The 21963-nt window shown below is 44.4% G+C and overlaps 1 protein-coding gene across 1 annotated transcript; it reads left to right on the top strand.

Annotated features, from left to right (window-relative positions):
- Positions 1–1170: 1170 nt before the first annotated feature.
- On the top strand, positions 1171–21955 carry PSMB3 (proteasome 20S subunit beta 3). Its single transcript, XM_068263959.1, has 6 exons — positions 1171–1391; positions 6522–6706; positions 9366–9473; positions 14708–14885; positions 16918–17012; positions 21834–21955. Exons 1-6 carry the CDS (start codon positions 1389–1391, stop codon positions 21880–21882), a joined length of 618 nt encoding a protein of 205 aa, XP_068120060.1. The 5' UTR covers positions 1171–1388; the 3' UTR covers positions 21883–21955.
- Positions 21956–21963: the final 8 nt, after the last annotated feature.

Below are 21963 nucleotides of genomic sequence, written 5' to 3' on the forward strand. Positions count from 1 at the left end.
TCCTGAGTACGGCAATACCACATGTGTGGCACTTTTTTGCAGCCTAACTGCGCTAAGGGGCCCAAAGTCCAATGAGCATCTTTAGGCTTTACAGGGGTGCTTACAATTAGGCACCCCCCAAAATGCCAGGACAGTGAACACACCCCACAAATGACCCCATTTTGGAAAGTAGACACTTCAAGGTATTCAGAGAGTAGCATAGTGAGTCCGTGGCAGATTTCATTTTTTTTTGTCGCAAGTTAGAAGAAATGGAAACTTTTTTTTTTGTTTTTTTTTGTTACAAAGTGTCATTTTCCGCTAACTTGTGACAAAAAATAAAATCTTCTATGAACTCACCATGCCTCTCACTGAATACTTTGGGATGTCTTCTTTCCAAAATGGGGTCATTTGGGGGGGATTTGTACTATCCTGGAATTTTAGCCCCTCATGAAACCTGACAGGTGCGCAGAAAAGTCAGAGATGCTTGAAAATGGGAAAATTCACTTTTGGCACCATAGTTTGTAAACGCTATAACTTTTACCCAATCCAATAAATATACACTGAATGGGGTTTTTTTTTATCAAAGACATGTAGCAGAATAACTTTCGCGCTCAAATGTATAGGAAATTTTACTTTATTTGAAAAATGTCAGCACAGAAAGTTAAAAAAGTCATTTTTTTGACAAAATTCATGTCTTTTTTGATGAATATAATAAAAACTAAAACTCGCAGCAGCAATCAAATAGCACCGAAAGAAAGCTGTATTAGTGACAAGAAAAGGAGGTAGAATTCATTTAGGTGGTAGGTTGTATGACTGAGCAATAAACCGTGAAAGCTGCAGTGGTCCGAATGGAAAAAAAGGCTCTGGTCCTTAAGGGGTTTTATGACTGCAGTCCTTAAGTGGTTAAGTAAGCTGGCATCACCAGCCAAAAAAAACTATCATTTCCCTGTAGTATTTATTCTGCAGTAGACATAATACTAGTACAGTACCATCTTTCTAATTAAATTTCCAATCTGTACTGTTTATCGATAATATTTCCCATATCAGATCGGAGATGGATCTCTCTGTTGCCATGACACCCACAGTCCTCCAGTATCCCCATCATGCACTGCTTTCTGCCTCACTTCCCCATCTCCCATGATTCACTGGGACTTTTTCCGCCTCCATCATATTCCCGACATGCACAACGGCGCTCTATGACTGCGCTCGTTTCTGTTCTTATCGCCTCTTTTGGTGCAATTGACCAATCACGCGTGACGGACGGAGCTTTAAGCGAATCAGCGACCGACGTGAATGGCAGCGGCACCTATCAGCGTGTAGTGGGCGTTGCCGACTCTCATTAGTGCAGGAACCGGCTGCTTTCGGTTTTGGGTAAAAGAGAAGGAAGAGGTCGCCGTACAGTAGCCAGGATGGTGAGAGCGCTCGGAGGGGTGGGGGCAGCTGTGCCAGCATGCTATATGGCTGCGATATAAGTCGCACGACATTGCTGGATACGTCATGGCAGAACTAGAGCTATGGATGAAAATCATGCATGACCAGACACGACTCTTTTTTAAAAAAAGAAATATAAAATAAATGTTTATTTGTGTGTAATGTAGTGTAAACGGGTAGAAAAGCTACAGCTAGTGTTTTTGTTTGTTTGCTTAATCTATTTGTGTAATAAATTCCAGCCACCCGCAATGGGATATAACAATATCATTCTGTGATGTAAAGTTTTGACAAATTAAATGGGTGGGGCCAAAAGTAGACATGGGTCATATTTTTGACAAACCTTCAGTGTGTATTTTCTAGAGCCCATGTAGTGTGTTGCTGCTTTCAAGTGACACGCACGTACGCACCTATGTACGTATATGGCTACCTATAGAATGGAGGGTCCTATTCAAGATCGGCCTACTGACATTTAAATCCCTGAATAATCTAGGTCCTGAATACATGAAAGATATGTTGCAGCTGCGTAGCAATCCCCGCATTCTCAGATCCTCAGGTTCTAATAATCTAGTCATACCCAGAGTCCATTTGGAAACTTTTGGTCCCAGAGCCTTCTGTCATGCTGCCCCTAAGTTTTGAAACTCCTTACCTTAACAGATCAGGACAGCTCCATCCCTGGACGTGTTTAAATCCAGACTGAAAACCCACCTGTTCAGTTTGGCATTTGCAGAAATATAACTTTTGTTGTGTGAATACTTCATCCTACTACCAATTACTGAATCTGAGAGAGCCTAAGCGCTTTGAGTCCTATGGGAGAAAAGCACTATAGAAATGTTATTGGATTATTATTATGTATGTACATACATACGTACGTATGTACGTACGTGCATGCATGCATTAATATGGTTTAGATGACCCAGCAGGAAACCTCATAGGGAAATTAGTCTACTGTGAATGGACAGGGACCGCTACAACAGGGGTGTCAAGCTCAAGTACAAAGTGGGCTGAAATTGAACACTAGGACCAAGTCATGGGTCAACCTTAATGTCTAGTGGCAGTAAAAAGTTCCCTGGTGGCTAATGGCTCGCCCCATACAGTTCCCTGGTGCTTGATGGCCCCAATCCCTCCTGTATACAGTTCCCTAGTGTCTAATGGCCTTTCCTTATACAGTTACCTGGTGGTCCACCCTCCCTCCCCTATACACCCCCCCCCCATGCAGTTCCCTGGGGTCTAGTGGCACCCTCCCTCCCATATACAGTTCCCTGGTGTTTTGTGCTTTCCCCCTCTCTCCCACATATGTCTTCCATGGTGATCTAGTGCTTCTCCTCCAGTCTAGATTCTATGGGTGTCTAAAGTGGGCAAAATATAATGTAAAGTGGTGAAACCAGTTGCGGTCCAAATTTGACATGTATGTTCTTGAAACCCTTCTGCCATAGTGTACAATACAACCAGGTGTGTCACAGCTTTCTGCTGCCTCTCCATATTATTTTTCTTCTCCTTCTGTTTTCTAGTTTTCCAGCATTCTTGTGTTGTAATCTAGGTTGGCAGTAGTGTTCCCCCTGAATTGAAATTCTCGCTGATCACAGACTCTGTACTGGGATCACACTGACAAGGCCTGGGTCTCAGAGATGATGTTAAGTGGAAAAATGAGGTTTAAAGATGCAGCAGAGAGTTTCCAGGTCTTAATTATAGTGATTAGGAGGACAGTTCTGGGAATGAGCACTATACAGAAACGCTGTTATGACTATAGCTGTTAGGCATAGGATCCATTTATACCTGCCACTTCCAATGGAGCGGGAGCAGAGAGCTCTTTCCTGAATGACATGATTTTCTTTTTTCCTGGGCCCGCATATGCTGTGGATAATCTCGGAGTCAGTGGAAGTCTATGGGAATGGACAGTGTCCACTCTCACTAGGTCTTTTCCTCCTCCTGTTCTGGATCTGCTCACCTGTCTTCTGTGTCTTTGGTCGCCATTTGGGCCCTCCACGCACACTTACTGCTGCTGGCCTTGGGGACAAGCACCAGTGTCTGAGTCTCAGCAGAACCATAGGGCTATGTTTGTATTGCAAAAGAATATTGGGAATTCTCCCTGTTGCTAGGAAGTATTCCCATTGATCTATCCAATGGTAGCCTCATGTTTCTGAGTGTGAAAATCTCACCGAACTCTGCGATGGGGCACAGCCTGTCTATTTAGGGAATGCTGTGAACTCACCGTTGTGTATCCTGCATTAGTGTGAACCTAGCCTTAAACAGACACTAAAGCCACTTTAAAAACTTGATTTTACCTGTTATTTAACTTATGGAATATGGCCAGTGCTAAAACGCTGCATTCCTGCAGCACAAGGGTTTTATAACTCCCAAATCCCTGGGGAAAAAAACAGGGAGCGCTTCCTTGTAGAGGCAGAGCTTAGCGCTGTAGCTCTGCCTCTACTCGCGTCAATCCCCACTGATCGCCGCCTCTCCCCACCCGTCTTCTTTCACTGAGAGGGGCGGAGGAGAGGCGGTGGTCAGCGGTTATTGACGCTAATGGAGGCAGAGCAAGCTCTGCCACCCCGGGCAGCAAAATGAATGACTTTGAAAGTCGTGGATTTTTGCCCCGGGGATTTGGGGGTTATTAAACTTTTGTTCTGCTGCGGAAAAGCGGCGTTTTAGCACTGGCCATATTCCTTAAAGGACTTACGAGGCCAACGGTGGAAAAAAAGTGAATTACCTGTATCGTCGTTTCAGGCACGGAGGACGCCGTCCGCGCCCTCCGTGCCGATCCGCCGGGTCCTCCCGCTCATTATCCCCCCTGGCCGGCTCCCGACCCCACGGCCCGGGTCGGGCTTTCCTGCCTCACGAAAGATGGCCGCTTCCTCTGGCCGTGGCTGCGCAGTCCGCCTGTCCGCAAGTGCGGCTGCGCAGCTCTAGGGCCAACCCCCCCCCCCCCCCCCCCCCGATCCACGCAGCGTGGATCGGGGGGGTTGGCCCTAGAGCTGCGCAGCCGCACTCGCAGCCAGGCGGACTGCGCAGCCGTGGCCAGAGGAAGCGACCATCTTTCGTGAGGCAGGAGAGCCCGACCCGGGCCGTGGGGTCGGGAGCCGGCCAGGGGGGATAATGAGCGGGGGGACCCAGCGGATGGGCGCGGACGGTGTCCTTTGTGCCTGAAACGACGATACAGGTAATTCACTTTTTTCCACCGTTGGCCTTGTAAGTCCTTTAAGCTAAATAACAGGTAAAATCAAGTTGTTGGTTTTTTTTTTGTTTGTTTGTTTTTTACGTGGCTTCAGTGTCTCTTTAAAGTTAACCCTTTGGGGACTGGCTGCCTAGGGACCAGGCAATTTTACATGCGCGGGGGTCAGCTAGCCGGATCCCAAGTATTGATAAGTGGGCATGATTTCCCCTGTGTAGCCAGGTGTCTCCCGTATTAGCAGCAGCCTTTACTCACCTGCCAGGTTTCAGCGATGAGCAGCTCTGGCCGACAACTTTGCTCGCACTGCCGTTAAGTTGCAATTTGATGACGTTATCAAGCCGGTACCCAACACTTTCGTCAGCGAGCGGGGATGCCGGCCAGAGTGGAGGGGAGTGCCGATTGCTGGGGGGAACGTCAGGAAGGTGAGTGGATCCTCTTCTTCCCGTCCCAACATCGCTGCTGTAATAGTGATCACTATGGTCCGCCGGCGATCGTAGTGATCAGGAGCCAATCACAATGGCTCCTAATCGCTGAGGGAAGATGTCAGTTGTCATACGACAGCTTAATCTCCCCTTCAGGGTGCGCCCAATCGCGTCTGGAGCGGCAAACGGCGTAAATCCTACGCCGCATCAGCCTAGGGCAGCCACAAGTGCCGCGTAGGATTTACATTACACGGTCCCAAAAAGGTTAATGGAAATTAACATTATTGTTTTTATTAACTGTATTTTAGCATTCAAGCAGACCTAAACTCAGAACTTCCTTTTTGCTCTAAAGGATAAGCAACCGCATAATAACCTTTAGGTCGCATTCACAGTGCCACGTTGCGGAGCTGCATTATAAAGTCTTATAACGCAGCTTACCGCACTGCAATACTAATCCTATGGGATGTTCACAGTGCAACGTTAACGTCACGTTGGGTAACTCGCTGCTTCTTCTAAGCGCAGACGTGTTACGAATTTAATGTTGCATTAAAACGCAAAGTCCCACTGTGAATATGCCCTTAAAGAAAAAAACATTTTTGTTACAGCTTGCAGAACTCTTGCAATAAATCTGCAGTGTAGCTACTTCCTGCTTTCATGGAAGCCGACAACAGGTCCTGTGCTTACGTATGAGCTGTGTCTGCTGAGGACTGCCAAATTTCTATGCTGATACAGCTGAGATCAAATTACACTTGTGATTACTTACAGATGAGGGGGAACTAGACCGTCTCTTCTCTCTAAAAACACACAGGGTACATTTCGATCAGGTCCACTGTAGTAAATACAGAACATATGTTATGGGTATTGTAAGGTATTTGTTTATCTCATTTAATAGTGACTCAAGCAACTATAAACTACATTTATCAGGCATCTACCAATCCCAGCAGGTGTCAGATAACAGATTCTACAATTGACATATTTTCACCAGCCCCATTACCATTATGGATGATATTAAAGAGGTTTTAAGGTACCTTTAATGGTACAATTTTTCACTAAATGGGATCTTTTGATGCGATTTGAACGATCGTAACTAATTTGGAAGGTAATTATTGATTTTTCACATTTACTGAATGAGTCTTTCTTCAAAAGCGTTCATAAAATCCAACTTTCGGATTGATTTTATCCTATTCAGAAATCGACCGAAGAATCATTCCTTTATTGATTGCCTTTATAAATGACAAATTTTCTATACAATTCAGTCGTAAAAATCACATCGAATGATCGCATTTGGTGAAAAAAATGTACTGTTAATGGGCACCTTTTACACGTGTCTGTTTCTAATGATGATTCACTCTGAGCAAGAGGGTTGTGGGGCTTTATGGATGTGCAGGAAAACATTTGCTTAGAACCGATGGTCTTGTATGCAGCATGGGGCCTATAATCCTTGTAAGCCTTCAATATCTTTGCCTCACTTCACAGTATTGTTTATTACAGGTCTAACCATTTCCCCCTCCTCCTTTCAGTCTATTATGTCGTATAACGGTGGGGCCGTCATGGCCATGAGAGGGAAAAACTGCGTGGCCATAGCTGCTGATAGACGCTTTGGTATCCAGGCTCAAATGGTGACCACAGACTTCCAGAAGATCTTTCCCATGGGGGATCGCTTGTACATTGGCCTGGCTGGCTTGGCAACAGATGTGCAGACAGTGTAAGTGCTGTACACCGTCCTCAAAATAAATATTTAAATAAGAACTATATATTTTCTTTGTACCAAACAAGTCATATGCAATGAATATAACACCAAAGTTAATTAACACTCAACAGGGTATGAGTCCTAATGAGGTGGCACAATTAAACAATGTGTCAATTGTCATAAGTAATTTAAGCGTCATGGCACCCAACTTCTATTCTAGGCATTACCACATTTTTCTTCTAAGCTGGTTTAAGTACCAGTACAGGTAGTCCCTGACTTACAAACGACCCACCGAATGGAATGGATTCTGTTTCCATGGGAACAAGTGAAAAAAATAATTCAAATTGAGAAAATCGATTTTAAAAAATTCAAAGGAAAAATGCCTTTTAAACTTGTATAAGCAGGCACAGAGGGGGACACTGAAGGCACAGGGGGGCACAGAGGAGGTACAGGGGACAAAGATAGCACAGTGTTCCGACTTAAGAACAGATTCAGGTTAAGAACAAACCTACAGTCCCATCTCGTTCGTTAACCGGGGACTACCTGTACATTTATTATATCTCAACTTGGGACTGAGCACCCTTAGAAGGGAATGGGATATCCATGGATCCCACACCCTTTTGAAATGCAAGCTTCTATAATTAATAATGATGCTTTCATATGTCAGGGTGTGGTTGATCTTATCCATTACCTTTAGAGTAGGACAGATATGGGGAGTACCTTCTCGCAGTGAAATGAGTCTTACCCACTGTTACCATAAATTTGAATCAATTTGTGTTGGGTAGGTTAAAGTCTTATTTCAAGCCCAGGATCCGTGGCTCAAACTGAATATGATGTAAGATTAAGTTGATGAGGGCATGGATCCTCTTCCATAAACGTGTGCCTTTTAGGCATGAGTACCGTATATAGAACATGGTACCTGGCATCCCCGAAAGCATTGTATACTTCTGGTGCTATCGATATTGTTTAGCCTGTGAGGGACAAAATACACCTAGTGTAGCAATCTAACAGATACCTCCATATTGGAGGATTGCATACTCCCTTTGGAGAGGGTTTCTAGGCACTGGGACCCTTGGTCTGTGTCTAATGTTGTCCTCATATCCCTTTCCCAGGCACCTTGGTAGGGATAAGCTAAGCATGTTTTAAAGTGGGTCAGAGAAACTTTTACTCATTGCATAATTGTGTTCCTTACATATAGTTTATCGGGCATTCCTCAAGCCAAATACTTTTTTTTTTTAATACTCTAATTCCCTATAAACCAAACATGCCTCGCCCACAGCTTTTTCAGAGCGCCTTGGCACTCAGTCCTATGTAGCAAGGGCTTATGGGAGCTCAGTCTGGGCAGGAAGAGGAGGTTACTAGCCAGAGATGGCAGAGGAGAGGAGACTGAATTTGTCACAGGCTGAGGGCTGGAGAAGCTATCAGCTTGCTTGTGTGTAATGTGACAAACAAAACATGGCTGCTGTCATTGTATCACAGGAATAAATAATCCTAAACTTTTGAAGCTGTCTGCAGCTAGAGTTGCTGTGTAAATTATCTAAAGTTTAGATAAGATATTTATAGACAAGTTACTTGCTATAGTTATTCATCTCGGATTCACTTTAAAGTGGACCCAAATTAAAAATACAAGATTTCAGAAATAAAATCTATTTTCTAAATTATAATAATAGATAGCAGCCTTTTTCAGCTGCATGATGACAAATATAAAATATTTTACATTTATTGGAGGAACCCCTCCCTTCCTTTCAAATTGCCGGGATTTTTCCGGCAAACTGGTGGAGTAGATGGTGTCCAGCAATGGAGGAATTGCTAATGGCTGCCCCCAGTATAACCCTAGCTATGAAAAGAGAAGGGTGAAAAGCATGCACTGAAATGATCATAGGTTTGAAGGAGTGTTTATTTATCTTTGTATGTGTCAGAGTGGTGCAACTAAATATTTTTAATTAAAAAAAATGTTTGGTTTGGGTCCGCTTTAAGTGATTAGGGTACATTATCCAAATATAAGTAAGGAACTCCAGATTGGGAGTAGTATTGACTGATTGTATGGTTGAAGGCCCTGTTTATTCACCTCAACAAAAGGGTTGAAATGCCTTTATGACCTCTGATACCCTGAACATTTGAAATGCTGACAGCCACGGGGACCACAATTTTTGGGAGTGATGGACTACTGTGGGAGGTCCATAAGTGGAACTATCCTTTGTTAATGGGTGGTTGTCATGCTGTGGAGTGCATTGTGTAGCCTGTGTGCTTGCAGGGTGGAGTCACTGGAATCCTTGTAATGCAAATCACATTTACTATACAGACAGTCCCCTACTTATAAACGTCTGGAGTGACCACGTTTTAAAGATACAAATAACATTATCTGCAAAATATGTAATAAATTATTTATTTTTATTACACATTTTTGTTAAATGTTCTAAGAACTTCAAAACACTTTAAAAGCACATTCAAATCAACCAAAAAACAGTTTATACCATATGTCCAAATCCAGAGTTGTTTCATAAGTACATAATTTTTCCATGCTTCACCATGTTTAACACAGGACTTTTAACAAATTACAAATAAATTCAACTTGCATCTCCCGGAACAGAAGCTGTCTGTAAGTAGGACACTGCCTGTATAGGTAGACATTCCAGCAGTTATTGGTTCATGCTGTATGTATTTTGTTTCATAGGGCCCAGCGCCTGAAGTTCAGACTGAATCTCTATGAGCTGAAAGAAGGACGTCAGATCAAGCCTAAAACCTTTAAAAGCATGGTGTCTAATTTACTATATGAAAGGAGGTAGGAGTTGCACCAGTAACTTAACTTGTTTTATATGAATTGCGCCTAAAGCTTAAAATATGCCTTTTTTTTTTTTTTTCAAATTAAAATAGGTATATCCCTACTACAGGAATTCTCATCCCATCTTCTCAGCAATCTCCAGCTGCCTGCTCACTTCCTCCTTCTTATCTGTCTAAAGGTGCCCATACACTCGTCAGATTGGCAGCAGACAGATAAGAAATGCATCTGATGATCTATCTGATGCGTTTTTAGAACATTTTTTACCAGGATAGAATTCCAATAGATTTCAGTTTGAAATCTGTTGAAATTCGATCTGATGGCATTTTTTTGCCATCAGATTTCCATTAAGGCCAATGCAAACTGATAAGCAATCTCATCAGATCGACCTAAATTTTCCACCCTGCTAGTTCGATGGAAATCCATCGAAATCGATCGAAATCGGCCGTCGATCGGTCGATTGGCCAACCGATTTGCGATCGATCGATCGATCGATCGATCGCGATCGATCGGTCGGCCAGAAAATCGGCTGAGTGTATGGGCTGCTTAAAGCAAGTCAGCAGGGAGATGTGGGCCCATATGCAATTAACTTTTTCACCTGAGTTTCTCCTAGGAGATAATTTTTCATCTTCTATTTAGACTAATTTTTTCCACTCTTTGCAATTGAAAAAGTAACAACAAATAGGTTAAAAGTGCCATCAAAATTATTTAAAGTATTTTCTTGCTTTCTGGTGGTTTCAAAGGGCATTTTATTGACAAGTTTTAAAATATCAAATATCAATGTAATTGCATATGGGCCATGGTGTCAGCTGACAGCAATAACTCTCTCTACATGGCCATGTGACCAAAGGGGTAGAGTTTCAGGTTGTCTGGGAATGAGCAGATAGCTGTCAATCTATGATCATCTCTGAACCAGTGCAAAAACTAATTCACAGTAATACTCTATTAGATGCATATAAAAGCATGCCTGAACAAGGGTTTTGTTCTGCGTTACCGTCGCTTTCCTGTACCTGGTAATGTGTGTGTTTAGAGGTAACGTACTGCAAGCAGTGCGTCACCATAACGCTACACAATGCGTCGCTTACGTTGCACTTTGAGTGCTCCATAGGATTAGCATTGCAGTGCGGTAAGCTGCGTTATAAGAGTTAACGCAGCTCTGCAACGTCCCACTGTGACTGTAGTGTGAACCTTTAAATGGTCTTTGAGTCTGGTTCAGAATTACTGACATAAATGAACTTTTGCATGATTTTCGAGTTTCACCTTTGCATACAGTTATAAATAAGACCTTTACTAATGTATTTCTTGCACTACGTGTTGATGGATAGAAGACAAGTACTTATGCTTATACTATAAATATTAAATTTTTGGGGGTCCTACTACACCCACAATTATTACCTTTTACCTAGTTTTTGTACCTGTGACCTAAGTCAGGGGTCTGTATCTTCACATGCAGGAGGCTGCCAGTTTTGTGAATATGTACTACCATCTGCATACCCTCCTCCCGTTTCAGAACTGCTACGATTAGTGGTTGCGGGTGTTTTTTGCATTTAATGCTCTTCTAGACTCTGCTTACTTGGGCAGTACGTTAACCGGGAAAAAAAAATGACTCTAGACTGCAATGGATTATGAAGGATGATCATGCTGAAGTCCATTTTATTTTGCCTAGGGAAATATTTCTTGCAAGTGACTTCCCAGTCTGCACATGAGCACCAGCGGTGCATGTTTTCAGGGTTACCCTTTCAGTCATCAGAAGTGTGGCTTGGGTATCTGAAAAGCATAGATTGTTAACCCTCCTGGCAGTCAATTAAAATCGCCAGGGGGCGGCGGAAAGTGCTAGCTGCGTGTACAAAAAAAAAAATTATGCAGATCGGCCCAGCAGGGCCTGAGAAATCCTCCTGCTCGGCATAGCCCGAGCTCAGCTCGGGCTTACTCCCAGGAAGGTTTAATGGGACAACTGAAGTGAGAGGAATGGGGATGCTGCAATGTTTATTTCCTTAGACCAGTGCTGTCCAACTGGCGGCCCTGCTGTGGCAGTGTTAGCCCCCGAGTCCCCAGAGCTGAGGGAACTTTAAAAAAAAAAAAAAAAAAACCTTTTCCCCCATGCCTCGGCTGCTATAATGTAAATTTACAGTTCCCCCCCCCCCCCCCCCCCCTCACCACAGATCGGCGGCGGGCAAGAGATAGGAACCAGCCACACCGGCGCATGGCGGCCACATGGGGGGGCTTTAAATGCTGGACGTGACCGATTATGTCACCTACTGCATTTAAATTCACCGCGAGGCTGCCGCGTGCTGGTCTAGCTGGTTGTTATCTCCTGCTTGCCGCCGATCTGAGGTGAGGTGGCAGCAGCACCGGGGGGGAACGAGGCGAGCGGAGGGGGGCTGTAAATATTACATTACAGCAGCCGATCTGACAGCATTTTGTGGGTAAATCTGCAGCCAATCCTGCATGCATTTTGTGGGTAAATCTGCAGCCAATCCTGCATGCATTTTGTGGGGTAAAGGCTCATACACACATCAGACTATAGTCTTTGGAAAATGAAAGATCACAGACCAATCTTACCACCCTTCATGTAGTATGAGAGCCATAACTTCAGTCTTTTTTCTATGGAGCTGAACTCCCCATCAGAAAAAAATCTTTGCAAGATGCTGCACACACAGATGCTGTACAGACACAAAAGATCAGTATCTGCAAAAGATCTGTTCCTGACAAAGATCCGTTCCTGCAAATAGCATTCATAGTCTATGAGATCTGCAGATCATCATACACACCTTGTTTAACTGACATTCATCTGCAGATCTGAAAATCCATCCTGGTGGATCTGATCTGCAGATGAATGTCTGTTAAACAAGGTGTGTATGAGGATATGCAGATATCATAGACTATGAATGCTATTTGCAGGAACGGATCTTTGGCAGGAACAGATATTTTGCAGATACTGATCTTTTGAATGTGTGCAGCATGTTTGTGTGCAGCATGTTTGTGTGCAGCATCTTGCAAAGATTTCTATCTGATGGGGAGTTCAGCTCCATAGAATAGACTGTGTAGGTATGGCTCTCATACTACATGGAAGGGGGTAAAATTGGTCTGTGATCTTTCATTTTCCAAAGACTATAGTCTGATGTGTGTATGAGCCTTTAATCTGCAGCCAATCCTGCATGCATTTTGTGGGTAAATCTGCTCCCACGCACCTGGGGCTTGCTCCAGTCCCTTGCAGCCGACTGTCCCACGCCAACCGCTCCGCTCCCCACCGCTGTCCCGGTCTCCCAGCACGGTGCAGAGGCCGACCGCGGGGTCGGCCTTACTGCGCCTGTGCGAGCCGCCGCTGTCCATCATTGCCACGTGGTCCGCAGCGCATTGCGCAGGCGCGGTAGTTCTGCGCAGTGCGCCACGGACCACATGGCGATGATTTAAAGCGGCGGCAGGCGCAGTAAGTCTGACCTCGTGGTCGGCCTCTGCACCGTGCAGAGACCGGGACAGCGGTGGGTAGCAGAGCGGTCGGCGTGGGACAGTCGGCTGCAAGGGGCTGGAGAAATCCCCAGGTGAGTGAACCTCATTTTAAAAAATTCCCCTGATGACTCCTTTTAAAGAGACACTGAAGCGAAAAAAAATATTATGATTTGTATGTGTAGCACAGCTAAAGGTGGCCATACACTGGCCCGATTTGCCGCCGTTTCGACAGCAGATTCGATCACTGGGATCGAATCTGCTGCCAATCGTTCGCGCTACACGCCGAATTTCGATCTATTTCGTCCGATCCCGTTGATCGCTCCGTGCGGAAAATTACCGTCGATCGACCGTGTCCGCGCAGGTCTCTGGCATGCTTCAGTTCCTCCTGCCCGGCAGGAAGTTTAAACAGTAGAGGGCGCTCTACTGTTTAAACTTCCTGCCGAGCAGGAAGAAGCAAAGCATGCCGGACCTGGAGACCAGAGCGCAGACAGAGCAGCGGTGACCGGGAGGACTCGCGCCGGCGGAGCAGGTAATGTATGCGGGGGGGGGGGGGGGGGGGGTTGGGGGGAGCGGCGGCAGCAGCACCACCACAACAGATTGTGAACGGTTTCAGGCTGAAATCGGTTCACAATCTGTTTGCAGTAAAGGTAGCCATACGATCCCTCTCTGATCAGATTCGATCAGAGAGGGATCTATCTGTTGGTCGAATCTGATGGCAAATCGACCAGTGTATGGCTACCTTAAGAAATAAAACATTAAGATCAGATACATCAGTGTAATTGTTTCCAGTACAGGAAGAGTTGAGAAACTCCAGTTGTTATCTCTATGCAAACAAGCCATTAAGCTCTCCGACTAAGTTAGTCATGGAGAGGGATGTTATCTGGCTTTTATTATCTCAACTGTTCCTGGACTATTTATTTTTCCTCTGCTAGAGGAGAGGTCATTACTTCACAGACTGCTCTGAAAGAATCATTTTGAATGCTGAGTGTTGTGTAATCTACACATATTATAGAATGATGCAATGTTAGAAAAAACACTACCTGAAAACACTACCTGAAAATAAAAGTATGAGAATATTTTCTTTGCTGCTAATCTTCTAGTAATTATTCATAGTACACAACCAATTCACTATATCCTATTTATTTTTTCGCTTCAGTGTCTCTTTAACCACCCTGGCGTTCTGATTAAATCGCCAGGGTGGCTGCGGGAGGGTTTTTTTTAAATAAAAAAAAAACTATTTCATGCAGCCAACTGAAAGTTGGCTGCATGAAAGCCCACTAGAGGGCGCTCCGGAGGCGTTCTTCCGATCGCCTCCGGCGCCCAGAATAAACAAGGAAGGCCGCAATGAGCGGCCTTCCTTGTTTTGCTTACATCGTCGCCATAGCGACGAGCGGAGTGACGTCAGCCGCCTCCGATCCAGCCCTTAGCGCTGGCCGGAACTTTTTGTTCCGGCTACGCTGGGCTCAGGCGGCTGGGGGGACCCTCTTTCGCCGCTGCTCGCGGCGAATCGCCGCAGAGCGGCGGCGATCAGGCAGCACACGCGGCTGGCAAAGTGCCGGCTGCGTGTGCTGCTTTTTATTTCACGAAAATCGGCCCAGCAGGGCCTGAGCGGCAGCCTCTGGCGGTGTTGGACGAGCTGAGCTCGTCCAGACCGCTCAGCAGGTTAAGAGCAACTTTGGGAAATGCTTATACTGTATGGTTTATAGGGAGATTGTGTATCTTACTAATGTAAAGTGTTTTTTTTGTTTTGTTTTGTTTGTTTTTTTTTTTTTTGTTGTTTCTGCTAGGTTTGGCCCTTACTATTCTGAACCTGTTATTGCTGGCCTGGACCCCAAGACTTTTGAACCATTCATTTGCTCTCTGGATCTTATTGGATGTCCAATGGAGACTGATAACTTTGTAGTGAGTGGGACGTGTTCAGAGCAGATGTACGGCATGTGTGAAGCTCTGTGGGAGCCGGACATGGTGAGTACAGGCAGTCTGCTGGCTGGAATTGTCTGGCCGCCAGGGTGGAGAACCTAAGGAAAGTCCTGTGTCATAATTGCACAAGGAGGTCAGGGAGGGAAAGGGCTGGGGGAACCCTATCCTGGTGAAGTGCATTTCAGTGATGGTTAAGTTGTTGGTTGGTGTGTTTTTTTTTTGTTTTGTTTTTTTTGTTTTTTTAGGCCTCTTTTCCACGGACAGTTGAACTGTGTGCTCAGCAAGCAGTTGCCAGGCAGCAGTGAGCAGTTATCGGGCAGTGGCAAGCAGTTGTGAGTTTATGTGGCATTTCACTGCCTAGCAACTGCCCGTAGAAAAGAGGCCTTAGTGAGTTGTGAAACTAATCACATGATTAAGTTTTTCAGGATTAGGCAATTACTAGATGGGGGATGGGTTTCAGAGCTAATTGTGAAAGAAAGAAAACCTGTATTATTGCCCCCCGCACCCCCAAAAAATGGGGGGGGGGGTGATTTGTTAATTTTTGTGATATACTGATGACAGTTGGGTGAGTCAGCACTTGTCAATGGCCTGCATGGCAAAACGTTATGTGAGGTTTTTTACTCTGGTTATGATACAATAAATTGGGATATAATTGCCAAAATCTATCTTGAGAACCTGGTCATTTGGGTACAGGTTCGGGCTTGTTGACTCCATGGTTTTGAACACTTTGCAAGCAGTTTGAGCGATTGGACAACCTTGGTTTGATTGGATCATCATGAAATTGCTTATCTCTGTCCAGCAGAACGTAGTTTGTACTTATCAGTAAATAACAATTAGGCTTGGCTCACATGTTGAAATAGCGGTGTTTCTGTATAACACAGACTTGAGGTGCGTACACACGCACTACAGCAGCCAACGACAGGTATGTCGGCACCTCCCGCTGGGCGGGTTTTCAGCAGGCTGTAGTGCGTGTGTACGCACCTTTACTGTTCCGTTATGAAGGTCATTGGGAATATCTGGTGCAGATGAGTGCAATCTAGTAAAAAAATAAATGGTAATGCCCTCCACCTTTAGGCTGGTTTCACAGTGGGACGTTACAGGCGCACATTAGAGCAGCCTGTAACGCACCCCACCGCACAGCAATGAAAAATCAATGGGCTGTTCACAGTGCCCACGTTGCGTTACATAACGCTGCGCCACCAGACAACGTACTGCATGCAGTACTTTCTAAGCGGCAGAGCCGCGTTAGACTGCTTGCACATGCTCAGTAACATTGGGGAGGAGCGGAGAGCGGCCAGGCACATGGCTAATTAATATTCACTGCACTCAGTGACGTGCAGTGTATACTTCCTGGAGCGGCCGCTCTGTGCAGCGATTGGCCGGCGTGACCACGTGATGCCGCATGCGCACAAGAGTACGCATCACGGACGCCAGAGTGAGCTGCACAACGCGGCTCACTCTGACGTCCAAAAGAGTGAGCTGCACAACGCGGCTCACTCTGACGTCCAAAGCAGGGAGCACCAGGCGTTGCGTTAGGGGCATGTTATGGACCATAACGTCTCCTAAAACGCAACGTCCTGGTGTGAAACCAGCCTTAGGGGGAAAAAATTGACTTTTTCACAGCGCACAAACCACGCAGGTATGAATAGGCACATAGGAAAATGTAGGCCCTCCTTTTGTGTGTCCTTTGTTCTGCAGTCTTCGGCCTTCAGACCTAGTGTGAGCTGAGCCTAAAGGCCCATACACACGTCGGATTTTTCTGAACGACGGGTCGTTTGAACGTTCAGTCGTTCGCACGTCAAATCCGACGTGTGTACAGACTATTGTTCGGGTGATAAGACTGGTTTCCAGCGATCCGCCGGGCGGATCGCTGGAAACCAGTCTTATCACGCGATCGATAGTCCGTACACACGTCTGATTCCGCGTGCGAACGACTGAACGACGGGACGTTCAAACGACCCGTCGTTCAGAAAAATCCGACGTGTGTATGGGCCTTTAGAGGAAGCTGTGGAATACTGTCTTGAAAATGTGACTGTTAAGAACAGTACTTAACCTAATTTTCCTTACTTCCTAAAAGGAAGCAGATGATCTTTTTGAAACCATCTCACAAGCCATGCTGAATGCAGTGGACAGAGATGCCGTCTCAGGAATGGGAGTAATTGTCCATGTCATGTGAGTATCTGAAGTCTGGAATGTGCTGCTAGCTGCACCCACAATGCCTTCTGCTAGATGGCATTATTTGCACTAAAGAAGTCACATACAAATGGGGAATACTGCTGATCACATGAGTTGTATTGCAACACATTGGAGTAAAATGAGAACGAGAGATTAGGGGCCTGTCAAGGTGCATAAATATGTTTTTACACATGCCAGCTTAAACTCAGCTGAGGCCAACAACCGCCTCTGCACAAAAGCCATCCGATTTGTTTACATAGATATATGCATATTCCTTTTCTGCTGTAGGCAATGCTACAAGATGGGGATTGAATGGAAATATTCCTATAAGAAACACAGCCAGCAAATAAAGGACAATTGTAGTGAGAAAAATGTGGAGGCTGACATATTTATTTCCTTTTAAATACAAGTTACCTGGCAGTCCTGCTGGTCTATTTGGCTGCAGTAGTGTCTGAGTTGCACCAGAGACAAGCATGCAGCTAATCTTGTCAGATCTGACAATAATGTCAAACGCCTGATCTGCTACATGCTTGTTCAGGGTCTATGGCTAAAAGCATTAGAAGCAGAGGATCAGCAGGACAGCCAGGCAACTGGTATTGCTTAAAAGGAAATAAATATGGCAGCCTCTATTTCACTCTTGCTTCAGTTGTCCTTTAAGATGATCTAATGCTTGTCACCACTAAAAATGCTATATTTTGTATAATGCAACAAAACTAAACCAAATGGGCTGAAATTGCAGTGCCACATTTAACCAAGAGGTGGTGCTATAGGTGAAGTCTATAACACTTCTGATACTGATTTACTGTGGGGATATTATCTAAAAAAAATCTGGACTGTGGACTTTAACCCCTTCAAGGTGTGTAAATACCTTCAAGGTGTGTAAATACCTTCTGGACCAGAGAATATTTGCATACATGTAAAATAAAATGCACCTGGAAAAAAGGGTGTATGAGATTGCCGCTAGTAGAAAATCGGTAAAATTACTGATATTCTACTACTGAATTCCAACAGTAAAATATTGGTAATCTTTTCTGATAGTTTACTGTGTCCCTCTACTGATGCCTAACTCTTAAGACCTCACTCTACCTATGCCTAATGCTACGTACACACATGCGACTACGATCGTTCGTTGTTAACGACGAACGATCTTTTAATTGACGAAAGAACGACCGGAGTAAAGTTCGTTCTAACGATGTGATAGTTACACACTTTTTAGAACTAACGTTACACCACGTAAAAGCACTCAATGCGCCTGCGCATAAAATTGTAAAGTTCCCTGGAGAAAAAGTGAAATGCGCATGTCCAGCCTGGTACAAACGATCGTTTCCAACGATGTACTACTTTTGCAAACGATCGTCGTTGGTTCAAATCCGCCGAGACAGAACTTTCTTTTGTAGCGATTTGGCTCGTTCGTCGTTAGACTTAATAGTCGGTGGTTCGTTTTTTGTAACGATCGTCGTTGGTAAAGATCGGGGAACGATCGTTACAAACGACTATAGTCGCATGTGTGTACGCACCTTAACACTTAACCCCCTCCAACCTAGCCTGTCGCAAAGCTGTGATTAGTGGCAAAGAAGGTAAATGTCGGCGCTCATGCAGATATGCAAATTTGTGGATCTGCAAAATACCACATTTCATATCTGCATGCCTCCGCGCCCGCGAAAGTATCAGGCGCCTCTGGGTGCTGAAACTTACTTTCTTGCCGCTAAATGCCCCCATTATAAAAGCCGTGATTTGCATCAGATAAGGTCAATTGATGTGCGCCCAAATGACCCTTCTTTGCCACAAATCACGACTTTTATAATGTGCGTTTACGGTTTCACCCTTTTTCGATAAGGGCTCCTGTGCCACTTTTTTCATTTTGGTTTGACCTATCAATAACCTTATTACTTATGACAGCAAAGTGAACTTTGGTGTAAAGAGAAAGCTCTGTCTGCCCCAGAACAGTCCATAGATAAATTAAGTATAATTTCATATTTTGGAGATTTAGAAAAAAAAATATATGCTTTTGAATCTGAGATAAGTTTCCTGTATTGCATTCTGACCCTATCCCTGCTGTTTTATTAGCCATATCAAGCACTTAGTCTAAATCAGCGCTGGGCAAACTATGGCCCGCATCTGGCCTGCCGATAGGTGGCCGATCCCTCTTTCTCCCCCCTCCCTCCCTGCGGCATTGCGGGCGATTAGCGGGTGATAACTCTCCTACATAGCGCTTCTTGTGTCGCGTCTCCATAGTAACAGGCCGTCGTATGACACGCCAGTGCACTATGCGCTGGCTGCCTGCGGCAACGGAATGCGGCCAGGGCCCGCAAAGTTTGCCCAGGCCTGGTCTAAATGGTTTATAAAATATAATCAACTTGCTGCTGCATATTTTTGAGGTTCATGAATTTTGCACAGACAATTAGTTTTTTGCCAGTTGTTGGTGGTTCACTTTTTCATGTTTTGCACTAGTTCAATTTATACTACCACTTAAAGGGAACATAAACGGAGAAGGATATGGATTTTTCCTTTTAAAATAATACCAGTTTCCTGACTCTCCTGCTGATCCTTTGTCTCTAATACGCTTAGCCACAACCCCTCAACAAGCATGCAGATCAGGTGCTCTGACTGAAGTCAGACTGGATTAGCTACATGCTTGTTTCAGGTGTGTGATTACCACTACTGCAGGCAAATAGATCAGGACTGCCAAGCAAATGGTATTGTTTAAAAGGAAACCTCCATATCCTTCTCAGTTTAGGTTCCCTTTAAAGTGGACCTGAACTCTTGCACAGGACAGAAGGAAAACCATGAATTGCTCCCTGTATGCATATAGGGTAGGGGTGTCAAACACAAATACAAATTGAGCTGACATTGAACACATAGGACCAAGTCATGGGCCAATCTCAATGACTGGTGGCTATTAGGCACCAGGGACGCTTATAAAGTTCCGATGTTTAATATTCCCTTCCATCCCCTATAGTTTCCTGGTGTCTAACACCCTTGTTCCCTGGTATCTAGTGACCCTTCCATCCTGTACAGTTCCCTGGTGGTTACTAGTCCTCCCTCCCCTATACAGTTCCCTGTGTCTAGTGCCCCCTCCTTCCCCTGCACAATAACCCTAGTGTCACCCTCCTTCCCCTATACTGTTCCCTGGTGTCTAGTGGTTTCCAACTCCCTCCCCCATATGGCTTTCCTGGTGATTTATGGCGTCGCTTATCTGACTGTCTAGAGTGGGCCAAACATAATGCAAAGTGGGGAAACCACCTGAGGGTCAGATTTGATGGCTCTGCGGGCCAGATTTGGCCCCGTGGGCCATAGTTTGGCATGGATGATTTAGAGCAGGGATGTCAAACCGATCCTTCGAGGGCCGAGGTCCTCACACATTTTTGGTACATCTCAAATGAATTGATGGGTCTGAATCAGGAGAGGTGTGGTCCATCAGGTAGAACACATTCCTCTTTCTTAGTCCATCCTAAACACTGGCATGGATGGCCCTCCAGGCCTGGAGTTCGACACCTGTGATTTAGAGTTTAACCTTTTTCATTCCCCCTCATTTGTGTCTAATCACAAGTTGTAATTTGAGCTCTCCCCTGTGTCACATGACTGCCATGGCAGATAAGCTCATTTGAAAGCACAGGCTGTACATCTTCATTGAAAAACATTAGGTGTGTTTTAGAGAAATATGCAGCAAGCTGTGTATTTTCAAAATCGCACATTGTAAAACGCGATGTGTTTGTTTGGTTTTTTTTTTTTTTTTTATGCAGACCATAGACTTTCATTATGTGCAAAATGCATGTTTTCCGCAACGCTAGCGATTCTGCCTAGTGTGCACCCAGCCTCAATTAATGTTTACAATTAATGATTATAATAAGGATTAATGTTTCTACTAGAATGGTGCTACTGTATATTGGCTTCAATTCACCAAAGCCTACTGAATGTTTGGTATTTCTTAGTGAATTCCAAATTCCCTCCTTTTTTTTTTTTTTCATTCAAAATATTACCATTACTTTTGGGTAAATTTTTCAATAAACCTGCGTTATTTCTGCAGAAAACTGAATTAAGAAACGTGTGTAATTAACAAATATTTATCTCCTACATCTAGCTGTCCTGTTCGGAGAGCCATTTGCAAGGATTTTGGTCAATATTGGCTAAAAATCTAGGTCAGTCAGGAGCGAGGCAGGAGTGGCAGTAAATTGACAGGCTATAGCATTGCATTTAGTCGATCCAACCGCAACACTGCACAGTTCAATTTTCAACACTTTCCCTACTGGAATCTATTTGTGCAGTGGGTGGGTAGGATTAGGAATCTATCATTTTACCAAAATATGTTTTATTTTGTTTTGTGAGTAACTGCTGTCACAGCCACCTATTCAAACCTTTTTTTTTTTTTTTTTTCCCCTCACAATCCTATGATCCTAGTTCTGTTTGGAAAATGTTCACCACTTAAAAGCAGAGGATTTTTAGTTAACCCTGGCCGAGATAGCTGGGCCACTTATTATATCACTAAAAAGATGCTCATGGATCACCGGAAGTGCCTTGGCTAGCTAGCTTTCTAATCCAGTAGGGGAAACTAATTGACATTTCTGCAATACCCTAAGATGAAACGGTGAAAATATTAGTTGTATGTGATGAATATGGAGCAGTTTCTTCTGATCCAGATTTTTTAGGCTAGATTCACACTGGACCGTGCAGAAAATGCACAGAATTGTTGCACACTGTGTTCATATGTTAAACCGCACACATTTTTTGCCACTGTAGCTCATTGATTTTAAGGCGAATGCACAGAGGATGTGTGATTTATATGCAGCTTAGTGACAACCTACATTTGTATCTTTGCAGAGAAAAGGATAAAGTTACTACACGGACGCTGAAGGCACGTATGGATTAACTGTTCCTGAACCTGTTCCCCTGTAATCAGCATTGTAACTTTCTTTTTTTTAAATTAAAGAAAAATGACCATAGACTGAGT

The sequence above is a fragment of the Hyperolius riggenbachi genome, chromosome 12, assembly GCF_040937935.1.
Source record: "Hyperolius riggenbachi isolate aHypRig1 chromosome 12, aHypRig1.pri, whole genome shotgun sequence".
NCBI classification, from domain to species: Eukaryota; Metazoa; Chordata; class Amphibia; order Anura; family Hyperoliidae; genus Hyperolius; species Hyperolius riggenbachi.